Source organism: Leucoraja erinacea, unplaced genomic scaffold, assembly GCF_028641065.1.
Source record: "Leucoraja erinacea ecotype New England unplaced genomic scaffold, Leri_hhj_1 Leri_392S, whole genome shotgun sequence".
In the NCBI taxonomy this organism is placed as follows: Eukaryota; Metazoa; Chordata; class Chondrichthyes; order Rajiformes; family Rajidae; genus Leucoraja; species Leucoraja erinaceus.
The window spans coordinates 44,722-56,748 of NW_026576293.1; the positions used below are offsets into that span (position 1 = coordinate 44,722).

At 56.9% G+C, this 12,027-nt stretch overlaps 1 protein-coding gene across 1 annotated transcript; it reads right to left on the reverse strand.

Annotated features, from left to right (window-relative positions):
• Positions 1 to 907: 907 nt before the first annotated feature.
• On the reverse strand, positions 908 to 8,240 carry bbs10 (Bardet-Biedl syndrome 10). Its single transcript, XM_055630477.1, has 4 exons — positions 6,927 to 8,240; positions 3,327 to 3,966; positions 2,432 to 2,889; positions 908 to 1,917 (listed from the first exon to the last, which is right to left on the reverse strand). Exons 1-4 carry the CDS (start codon positions 7,109 to 7,111, stop codon positions 1,011 to 1,013), a joined length of 2,190 nt encoding a protein of 729 aa, XP_055486452.1. The 5' UTR covers positions 7,112 to 8,240; the 3' UTR covers positions 908 to 1,010.
• Positions 8,241 to 12,027: the final 3,787 nt, after the last annotated feature.

Below are 12,027 nucleotides of genomic sequence, written 5' to 3' on the forward strand. Positions count from 1 at the left end.
TGGGTTTTTAGGTTAATTGGCCACTGTAAATTGCCCCGATTGTGTAGGGAGTAGATGAGAGTGGGATTACATGGAACATATGTCCATAAGTGTTAGGAGCAGAATTAGGCCATTCAGCCCATCATGTCTAATCCGCCATTCAATCATGGCTGAGCTATCTCTCCCTGCCTTCTCCCCCTCACCCCTGACACCTGTATTAATCAGGAGTATCTCTATTTCTCCCTTAAAAAAAGTTTTTAAAAAAGAACAAGTGTGAACGGGTGATTGATGGTGGGCATGGACTCGGTGGGCTGAAGGTCCTGTTTCCATGTTGTATCTATAAACTAAACATAGAACTAGTGTGGGTGTGGGCCGCTGCCCGGTGTTGGGGCTGGGGTTGGGATCAGTCGTGGGTGTGGGCCGGTGCTGGTGTTGTGGCCGGGGTTGGGATCAGTGCGAGGTGTGTGTGTGTGTGTGTGTGTGTGTGTGGACAGGTGTTGGGGCTGGGATTGGGATCAGTGCGAGGTGTGTGTGGACAGGTGTTGGGGCTGGGATTGGGATCAGTGCGAGGTGTGTGTGGACAGGTGTTGGGGCTGGGATTGGGATCAGTGCGAGGTGTGTGTGGACCGCTGCCCGGTGTTGGGGCCGGGGCTGGGATTGGGATCAGTGCGAGGTGTGTGTGTGTGCAGGTGGTGGGGCTGGGATTGGGATTGGGATCAGTCCAGGGTGTGGGTATGGGCCGCTGCCCTGTGCTGGGGCTGGGATCATTCCAGGGTGTGGGTGTGGGCCGCTGCCCGATGCTGGTGTTGGGGCCATTGGGATCAGTCCAGGGTGTGGGCTGCTGCTCGGTGTTGGGGCCGGGGCTGGGGTTGGGATCAGTCCAGGGAGTGGGCTGGGGTTGGGATCAGTGCAGGGTGTGGGTTGTGGGCCGCTGCCCGATGCTGTTGTTGGGGCCGGGATTGGGATTGGGGTCTGTCCAGGGTGTGGGTGTGGGCCGCTGCCCGGTGTTGGGGCCAGGATTGGGATTGGGATCAGTCCGGGGTGTGGGTGTGGGCTGCTGCCCGATGTTGGGGGTGGAGCCGGCGGACGGGCAGGGCTCTGTCCACCGCCAGCAGCCGCCGCCCGCACTGCAGCGCGGAAAGCAGCAACAGCCACTTGGCCGCCACCACGTCCAGCGGGCAGCGACCGCCCGGCACCGCTCTCCCCGCCTGTAGCCGGGCCCGCAGCAAGAAGGAGCGGCTGGAGCCGGGGCCGGGACTGGAGCCTCCGTGCAGGTGGCGGGGGATGGTGAGCACGGCCTCGGCCAGCAGCCGGCAGGCTAGCCGGGTGTCGGGGCACCGATGCTGCCGAGACTCCAGCTCCAGATAGTGGTGCAGCAGCAACTCAAATGTCCCTCCCGCGGGGAGCAGGCTGCCGGCCGGGGGCTCCCACTGCCCGGGCCCCGCGGCTGCATCACTGGCCCCCGGCCTGACAGGTCCCGGGCAGCCACTGGACGACAGGGTCTGCGTGATGAGGCCATTCGTGCCCTCGGTGTCTGCAATCCCCGAGTGTCCTGCTTGCCCACCTTCCCTCCCCTGTTCCCCCTCTTGTCCCGGGATCCCTGGGCCGGCTGTCCCCGTCCCTGCATCCCCTGGGTCGGGTCTCTCACTCCACGCTTGCCCCGGGATCCCAGCACTGGCTCCCTCCCTTCCTCCCCCCTCTCCCTCCGTGTCCCTGTCTGGGCCCCGTCCCTTCCACTCCGGGCCCCCAGCGGTGGTTCTCGCCCTTCCCGCTGGGTCTAGTCTGCTGCCCGGGCTCTCTGCATTGGGGCCCCATCTCCCTCCCGTAGCGGCCCGTACATCAGCCCCATCACCCCGGGGCCCCGGGCCGCCTCTCTCCCTCCCCGGTCCCCGGCTCTTCCACCCCGCAGCCCCCTTGCCCGGGGATCCAGGGTCGGGTCTGTCCCATCCCGGGGTCTCGGTGTCGGGCCCCACTCTCGCCCTCACTGGGGCCATGGGGATGGGTCCCTCCTTCCCCCTCCGCCTTGTGGATCTCGGGCCGGGCCCCACTCTCTCCCACGGACCGAGTCTCCCTCTCTCTCCCTCTCCATCCCCCTCTCTTCCTCCCCCTCCCACAACGGGCCCCTCTTCCACCCTCGGGCCGGTTCCCTCTGCCTCGCCCTCTCCCCCCCACACAGCTAGTCTCTCTCCCCATCCCTCCCACGGGTTGGGACCCACTTCCACCCCCAGGATCGTTTGCTCCCCCTCCCATCCCCCTCCCTTCTCATCTCCCTCCCCCTCTTCCTCTTCCTCCCCCTCCCATGGCCCCTCTCCCTGCCCCTCTCCCTCCCCCTCCCATCCCCTGTCCCTCCCCCTCCCATGGCCCCTCTCCCTTCTCATCTCCCTCTCCCTTCTCATCTCCCTCCCCCTCTTCCTCTCCCTCCCCCTCCCATGGCCCCTGTCCCTCCCCGGACCCCTGGCAGGGCAGCAACATGTTGAGCAGGCGGTAAGTGCTGGCGATGGCGTGTAGGTGCTGTCGGGCGAGGGTGGGCATCGGGGCACAGACGAGCAGGCAGTGGGGCCGCAGACGGGCGGGGAGACGGAGACCGAGCAGCAGCCCGGGGCCGGTGGGCAGCGGGCGGAGGAAGCGTACAGACACGACGTGCCGGGGGCTGGCGAGGTGGGGGCAGGAGACGGGCTGGGCCCCGCTCAGGCGGGCGAGCAGCGCCATCTCCCCGTCTCCCAGCCCGTGGACCAGCGAGAATCCGCGGGCGGCAGCTTCCTCCAGCACCGGGCCGGGCTGCAGGGGCCCAGACAGCAGCAGGGTGACCCCCAGCTGCTGCAGGCCGGCCAGGGAGCGATGCAGGTGGGCGGAGAGGCGGGCCCGGGCCCCGGGGAGGGTGGCGGGGCTGGGGGCAAGTGTGGAACCGCACTGGGTGAGTGAGGGGAGGAGGGGGCCGCTCAGTAGCAGCGCCCTGGTGCTGGGGCCCCGGGAGGAGCAGCCGTCACCACCACTGTCCACGGCCAGCCCTCTGGATATAGGCAGCCCCTCTACAAACCCGGCTACCCTGCATTGGCAGCCCCTCCACAACCCGGCTACCCTGCATTGGCAGCCCCTTCACAACCCGGCTATCCTGCACCGGCAGCCCTCTGGATATAGGCAGCCCCTCTACAACCGCTACCCTGCACCGGCAGCCCTCCCACCGCCAGCCCTCTGGATAGTGGCAGCCCCTCCACAATCCGGCTATCCTGCACCGGCAGCCCCTCCACAACCCGGCTATCCTGCACCGGCAGCCCTCCCACCGCCAGCCCTCTGGATAGTGGCAGCCCCTCCACAACCCGGCTATCCTGCACCGGCAGCCCCCCTACCGCCAGCCCTACGGATACTGGAAGCCCCCCGACAACCCGGCTATCCTGCACCGGCAGCCCCTCTACAACCCGGCTATCCTGCACCGGTAGCCCTCCCACCGCCAGCCCTCTGGATAGTGGAAGCCCCTCCACAATCCGGCTATCCTGCACCGGCAGTCCTCCCACCGCCAGCCCTCTGGATAGTGGAAGCCCCTCCACAACCCGGCTATCCTGCACCGGCAGCCCTCCCACCGCCAGCGCCAGCCCAGCCAACCCACCCGAGCACATCCGCACTGCCCGCCGCAACCCCCCGGCCCCACCGCCCGACACCAGGCACAGGTAGCGACAGGCCAGGTGGCTGAGAAGGGCAACGTGCACCGGGCTTATCTTACCAGCCAAGCCGCCCGTCAGTACCCGCGACGCCACCTCCAGCAGCCCCAGCCCTGGCCCCGGGGCCCGGACACAGTGAGGGCCCAGCCGCTCGGCCAGCAGTCGTGGCAACACCTCCCGCTCCAGCCGGGCCAGGCCCCGGCACAGGCCGAGACGCCCACACCTGCCCCCGGGCAGTGCCGCCCGCAGTAGCCCCGTCACCAGCAGCACCAGCGACTTGCAGCCGTCACCCGTCTGCCCGCAGTGGGACAGCGCAGCTCTCACCAGCAGCCTGTGGAGAGGCAGGGGAAGCCTTAGAAGATTGAAGGGGGATCTTATAGAAACTTACAACATTCTTAAGGGGTTGGACAGGCTAGATGCAGGAAGATTGTTTCCGATGTTGGGGAAGTGCAGGACAAGGGGTCACACACAGTTTAACGATAAGGGGGAAATCTTTTAGGACCGAAATGAAAAAAACATTTTTCACACAGAGAGTGGTGAATCTCTGGAACTCTCTGCCACAGAAGGTAGTTGAGGCCAGTTCATTGGCTATATTTAAGAGGGAATCAGATGTGGCCCTTGTGGCTAAAGGGATGGGGTGGGGGGGGGGGGGGGGGGGGGGGGAATATGGAGAGAAGGCAGGTACAGGATACCGAGTTGGATGATCAGCCATGATCATATTGAATGGCGGTGCAGGCTCAAAGGGCCGAATGGCCTACTCCTGCACCTATTTTCTATGTTTCTAAGCCATCAGTCAGGGGCAACACAGCACAACACCAATACACACACACACCAACTCACACAAGTGCGCACACACGCCAACTTACACACGCACACGTCAACACACACACGCACACATCAACACCCATGCACACATCATCACACACACAATCAACACACACACATAAATCAACACACACATCAACACACGTGGCAACTCACACACATGCACCAACAAACACACGGCAACTCACACAAACCAACATACATGGCAATACATACACATGCTAACGTACACACGCCAGCTCACACACACACCCAACTCACACACACCAACATACACATGCCAATGTACACACACCAACTCGCATACAATGACACACAGAAACAAACATGCCAACTCACACGCATGCCGACAAACATGCCAACTTGCACACATGCCGACAAACATGCCAACTCGCACACATGCCGCAAACACGGCAACTCACATATGCCAACTCATACACACACCAACAAACATGCACCAACGCACACACGCACGCCAACACTCGTGCTTGCCTACTCTCACGCGCGCCAACACACGGCAACTCACACATACACCAATTCACACAAGTGCCAACACATACACCAACAAACACGGCAACTCACACATCACACCCCCAATACGCCTCATTCATTCCACCATCTCACACACCAAACCCAATACTCACCCAACACAAGATCTAAACATCCCCCCCCCCACCCAGACACTCCCAAATACCCCCATACTCACTAAACACCCCCAACACACACACACACACCCCAATGTACCCAACACACTTCAGGCCGGGAGTAACGGTACAGGGGAGAATTAACACTGTGAGTAGTGGTGCAAGGGGAGTGTTGGTGCTGGGAGTAGTGTGTGCAGGGGGAGTGTTGGAGCTGGGAGTGTTGGTGCTGGGAGTAGTAGTGTGTGCAAGGGGTGTTGGGAGCTGGGAGTAGTGTGTGCAGGGGGAGTGTTGGAGCTGGGAGTGTTGGGGCTGGGAGTAGTGTGTGCAGGGGGAGTGTTGGTGCTGGGAGTAGTGTGTGCAGGGAGCATTGGTGCTGGCAGAGCTGCCAAGTTTTGTCAAGAGCATTTCATTATTCTAACACCTGAAAATCAGTATTTTGCTGAGGAAATCAGTAGTTTTACACCGCGTCATTTTGCTGAAAAAGAATGTTATTTTTTATGTGCAGTCACACCCATGTAAGGGTACAAGAATGCACAAGTTTGCTGCCAATTGACGTCTTCTACGCACCTTGCCATTCATGTTGGCAATTAACCTTTTTATATGAACCTCCTTGCATTTTTTAAGCAGCAAGATGCAACAGGAAGTCGGGCTGATTTTTTAAAAAATCCGTATTTTACAAAGCAAATGTGTACATCCGTATTCTGATCGCATTTCCCTACAAAATACGGAAAATCCGTACTACTTGGCAGCTCCGTGCTGGGGTGGGAAGTAGCGGGTGCAGGGGGAGTGATGGTGCTGGAAGTAGCGGGTGCTGGGGGAGAGGTGCGGTGGACAGGACTGACCTGGCAGAAGCGAGGTCCGGCTGCAAGGAGTAACGTGTTCAGGGGGAATGGGTGCAGGGGGGAGTGTTGGTACTGGGGCGGGAAGTAGCTGAGTTTAGGGGGAGTGTTGGCACTAGGAGTAGCCGGGTACTGGAGCGTTGGCACTAGGAGTAACCGGGTACAGGGGGAGTGTTGTAGCTGGGAGTGTTGGCACTGGGAGTGGCTGGTAGAGAGGGAGTGTTGGCACTAGGAGTAGCGGGTACAGGGGGAGTGTTGGCACTAGGAGTAGCGGGTACAGGGGGAGTGTTGGCACTAGGAGTAACCGGGTACAGGGGGAGTGTTGTAGCTGGGAGTAGAGGGTACAGGGGGAGTGTTGGCACTAGGAGTAACCGGGTACAGGGGGAGTGTTGGTACTAGGAGTAACCGGGTACAGGGGGAGTGTTGGTACTAGGAGTAACCGGGTACTGGGGGAGTGATTGGTGCTAGGAGTAACGGGGTACAGAGGGAGTGTTGGCACTAGGAGTAACTGGGTACAGGGGGAGTGTTGTAGCTGGGAGTGTTGTAACTGGGAGTGGCTGGTAGGGAGGGAGTGTTGGCACTAGGAGTAGCGGGTACAGGGGGAGGGTTGGCACTAGGAGTAACCGGGTACAGGGGGGAGTGTTGGCGCTGGGAGTAACGGGTACAGGGGGAGTGTTGGCACTAGGAGTAACTGGGTACAGGGGGAGTGTTGGCACTAGGAGTAACCGGGTACAGGGGGAGTGTTGGAGCTGGGAGTAACCGGGTACAGGGGGAGTGTTGCGCTGGGAGTAACGGGTACAGGGGGAGTGTTGGCACTAGGAGTAACCGGGTACAGGGGGAGTGTTGGCACTAGGAGTAACCGGGTACAGGGCGAGTGTTGGCACTAGGAGTAGCTGGGTACAGGGGGAGTGTTGGCACTGGGAGTAACGGGGTACTGGGGGAGTGTTGGCACTAGTAGTAACCGGGTACAGGGGGAGACTGACCTTGCAACAGGGTGCTCCAGCATCAGTGAGTCCAGGATAGTCGCCCCGTCCCTGGTGATGAGCACCTCACCGGTGGCACTGGTGAACAGTACCTGGCCACCTTGTGGACCGAAGCACGGGGACAGCACACTCTCCAGGGCCTCCGCTACCTGCACCAGCGTCCCCACCTCCAGCTCACCGCACATCCCTGCACAGAACCACAAACACCACTCACACACGGCAATAACACCTCCTTCACAGTCATAGAGCACGGACACAGACACAAAACGCTGCAGCAACTCAGCGGGTCAGGCAGCATCTCTGGAGAAAAGTCACTCCTTACCAACAGAGCTACCACACTCCCTCTACCCATCTTTCTGTCATTCCGATATGACGTTTAACCTTGAAGATTCAGCTCCCAGCTCCGATCCTCTTGCAGCCACGTCTCTGTAATTCCCCCAACATCATACCTACCAATTTCCAACTGTGCCACAAGCTCTTCCACTTACTGCACGCATGCAAATACAACACCTTTAATTTGGTATTCACCTCCCCTCTCACACCGGTCCTGATTTTATCCATCCTTACTCCCTTATCCCTTCTTATACTTTACGTCTCATTAATTCTGGAGACTTCTGGAACATTTCCTGCACTCTCATTCCATCTAACACCACTCATATACTTCCAATGTGTTGCCCCCACTCTATCTATCTATCTATCTATCTATCTATCTACCTATCTATCTATCTATCAAAACTCTCATCTTGTCTGTCTGTATGTCTGTCTGTTTATCTATCTGTCTCTGATAGAGTGTGATCCTGAAATTACGCCAAAACGGTACAGGACAGTGCTACAATTTTTGGCCCACCTTACTCACCATTGTCCTGAGGTATGGTGCATCAAGTTCATTATTCATTCAGATTGATGGTATATTTTACAGGTTATTGGCATTTTAAACTTAACAAAAATTAAAACAGCTCCCCCACTTGCCATCTTTACTTGACTGGCATCACAAAGGACACAAACGGGTCCTCAGCCACAGTAGCCGTTCAGAAGAAATTCAGACCGGCATCTTTTTTTCCTTTGGCCTGTCCTTGCCTCGCGAAACAACGTCCTTACGGGGATGTTTCCTTCCATTTAGAAACATAGAAAATAGGTGCAGGAGTAGGCCATTCGGCCCTTCGAGCCTGCACCGCCATTTAACATGATCATGGCTGATCATCCAACTCAGTATCCTGTACCTGCCTTCTCTCCATACCCCCTGATCCCCTTAGTCACAAGGGCCACATCTAACTCCCTCTTAAATATAGCCAATGAACTGGCCTCAACTACCTTCTGTGGCAGAGAGTTCCAGAGATTCACCACTCTCTGTGTGAAAAAAGTTCTTCTCATCTCAGTTTTAAAGGATTTCCCCCTTATCCTTAAACTGTGACCCCTTGTCCTGGACTTCCCGAACATCGGTAACAATCTTCCTGCATCTAGCCTGTCCAACCCTTAAGAATTTTGTAAGTTTTTATAAGATCCCCCCTCAATCTTCTAAATTCTAGCGAGTACAAGCCGAGTCTATCTAGTCTTTCTTCATATGAAAGTCCTGACATCCCAGGAATCAGTCTGGTGAACCTTCTCTGTACTCCCTCTATGGCAAAAATGTCTTTCCTCAGATTTGGAGACCAAAACTGTACACAATACTCCAGGTGCGGTCTCACCAATACCCTGTACAACTGCAGTAGAACCTCCCTGCTCCTATACTCAAATCCTTTTGCTATGAATGCTAACATACCATCGTTGGAGATTGTGACTGAGAGGGGATAAAAGTAGGCAGCAGATGATGGTATCCCATTATTTGAGAAGATTTGAGAGACCTCACTAAACCATCATTAATCACAAAACCCAAGACACCTCCCTGCACTTTGACCCCCCCTCCAAACCCTTGCACTCTGACCCCTAAAACCCTGGGACCAACTGAACCCCTGAAGGAAGGACATTCTTGCTATTGAGGGAGTGCAGCGTAGGTTTACAAGGTTAATTCCTAGAATGACGGGACTGTCATGCTGAGAGAAGAGCCGCTGGGCTTGTACACTCTGGAGTTTAGAAGGATGAGAGGATATCTCATTGAAACATATAGGGAGGTTTCACGAAAGGTCACTGGGTCATAGGGCTCGACGCAAGGAGCCGCTAAATCAAACTGGAAGACATCCGTCACTTCCGGTATATGTTATTAATGCTAAAAACGCGTACTTTCCTACCTGTTAAAAACAGCCAAAATGTTGAATTTTTGCGCTGAAAAAAATTATGGGAGTCGGGGTAAGTGTGAGAGACGTGTACCCCAACTTCAGAATTCCAAACGTGAAGCGAAATGAAGGTATAGGGAAGCGAGAACTGAAAGCACTACAGCAGCTAAAGTGCTTGGTAAACATTGAAAAACAAATTATTGCATTTGCTCACTGCATTTCATCAAGTAAGGCATTATTTGTGTTTTTTCTTGATTCCTTTGGTATCTAAAAATTCTCAGAAGTGATAAATCTGGCTGTAAATTTTTCTTCAGATGCGTTTTCATTTTGTATGTAAAAACCCACGAGAACCATGGGCGATTTAAAAAAATTACAGCCAGATTTATCACTTCTGAAACTTTTTAGATGCCAAAGGAATCAAGAAAAAACACAAATAATGCCTTACAGTTGACGAAATGCAGTGAGCAAACGGCCAATGTTCGCCAAGCACTCTGGCTGTTGTTGTCCCTTCAGCTTTCGCTTTTATCTACCGTCATTGCTCCTCACTTTTGGAATTCTGAAGTTGGCTAAATGTCTTACACGATCATCCCGATTTCCATAATTATATACAGCGCAAAAATTGACAATTTCAGCGGGTTTTAACGGGCCCACTACGCTGGAAACAATGGTAAGTGCCTACCTGCAGTTCATCGCGTGTAATCCACTTGGAGTAGCGTAGCAACAGTACGGGTCATGGGTTGTGACCCGACTGCCATGAAACCTCCCTATAAGATTGTTAAGGGCATGGACACGCTAGAGGCAGGAAACATGTTCCTGATGTTGGGGGAGTCCAGAACCAGGGGCCACAGTTTAAGAATAAGGAGTAAACCATTTAGAACGGAGACGAGGAAACACTTTCTCAGAGAGTGGTGAGTCTGTGGAATTCTCTGCCTCAGAGGGCGGTGGAGGCAGGTTCTCTGGATGCTTTCAAGGGAGAGCTAGATAGGGCTCTTAAAAATAGCGGAGTCAGGGGATATGGGGAGAGGGCAGGAACGGGGTACTGATTCGGGATGATCAGCCATGATCACATTGAATGGGCCGAATGGCCACTCCTGCACCTATTGTCTATTGACCTTCCCTGAAACCTGACCTTCTGACCCAGAGCCCCTGAACCACATGAACTTTGAACTTCAAGTCAAGCGTGTTTTATTGCCACATGTCCCAGATAAAACAATGACATTCTTCCTTGCAGCAGCACAACAGTCACAATATGTAAACATAGTCAGAGAACTGTAAACAACTGTTCCTGAGTGACAGTTTCCACACAGACCCTAACCCTGACCCCCCTGCACTCTGACCCCAGCAACCCCCCTGCACCCTACTGCACTCTGACCAACACCCAGCAACCCCCCTGCACTCTGACCCCAGCAACCCCCCTGCACTCTGACCCCCGCAACCCCCCTGCACTCTGACCAACACCCAGCAACCCCCCTGCACTCTGACCCCAGCAACCCCCCTGCACACTGACCCCCTTGCACTCTGACCCCCCTGCACTCTGACCCCAGCAACCCCCCTGCACCCTACTGCACTCTGACCAACACCCCAGCAACCCCCTGCACCCTGAGCCCCACTGCACTCTGACCAACACCCAGCAACCCCCCCAGCACCCTGACCCCCACTGCACTCTGACCAACACCCAGCAACCAACCCCCTGCACTCTGACCCCCAAGCACCTCTGAGCAGCTTTGCAACCACCCCCTGCACCCTGACCCCCCTATAGCAGCTTTGCTCTGACCAACACCCTGACCCCCCTGCACACTGACCAACCCCCCTCCCCCCTGAACACTGCCCCCCCACAACCCTGACTCCACTATTTCCCGCCAACGCCCCATTGCACGGATCCCGCCGGCGGCCCCGGGACCGACTGACTGACCTGTCGCTCAAACCGGCGTCACCGCGGCCTCGCTCCGCCCTCACGTCACGCGGCGCCTCGAGCGATGCCGGCACCGACCCACGTGACCCCGCCGTCACTCACCGAGCGCGTGACGTAAAGGCTTGTGGTCCCGCCCCCAATACATAGCCCCGCCCCCAGCCCTGTCCCTGATCCGCAGACCGGCCCCAGACTGTCACTCATGGACAGCCCCGCCCCCAGACTGTCACTCAGGGGACAGCCCCGCCCCCAGACTGTCACTCATGGACAGCCCCGCCCCCAGACTGCCACTCATGAACAGCCCCGCCCCCAGACTGCCACTCATAGACAGCCCCGCCCCCAGACTGCCACTCATAGACAGCCCCGCCCCCAGACTGCCACTCATAGACAGCCCCGCCCCCAGACTGCCACTCATGAACAGCCCCGCCCCCGGACTGTCACTCATGAACAGCCCCGCCCCCGGACTGTCACTCAGGGACAGCCCCGCCCCCAGACTGTCACTCATGGACAGCACAGATAGGCTTTCTTTCAATTCCCTTGTTCCCTTGTCAATTCTTCCCTTCCCTCCCGCACCACCCCCTCCCCGGGCACTTTCCGTTGCAACCGCAAGAAATGCAACACCTGTCCCTTCACCTCCCCCCTCGACTCCATTCAAGGACCCAAGCAGTCGTTCCAGGTGCAACAAAGGTTCACCTGTATCTCCTCCAACCTCATCTACTGCATCCTCTGCTCTAGGTGTCAGCTGATTTACATCGGGGAGACTAAGCGGAGGTTGGGCGATCGTTTTGCCGAACACCTCCGCTCAGTCCGCAATAACCAACCTGAACTCCCGGTGGTTCAGCACTTCAACTCCCCCTCCCATTCCCAATCCGACCTCTCTGTCCTGGGTCTCCTCCATTGCCAGAGTGAGCAACACCGGAAATTGGAGGAACAGCACCTCATATTCCGCCTGGGCTGCTTGCGTCCGTGTGGCATGAACGTT

Excerpts from the sequence above, each read along its gene's own strand:
- bbs10 (XM_055630477.1), bottom strand. The coding sequence starts at position 7,111 with ATGTGCGGTGAGCTGGAGGTGGGGACGCTGGTGCAGGTAGCGGAGGCC. Across the intron at positions 3,967-6,926 it reads CTGGAGCACCCTGTTGCAAG|GCTGCTGGTGAGAGCTGCGC; the intron begins GTCAGTCTCCCC and ends GCCTCTCCACAG. Across the intron at positions 1,918-2,431 it reads ATGTTGCTGCCCTGCCAGGG|ACCCGACCCTGGATCCCCGG; the intron begins GTCCGGGGAGGG and ends GGGATGGGACAG.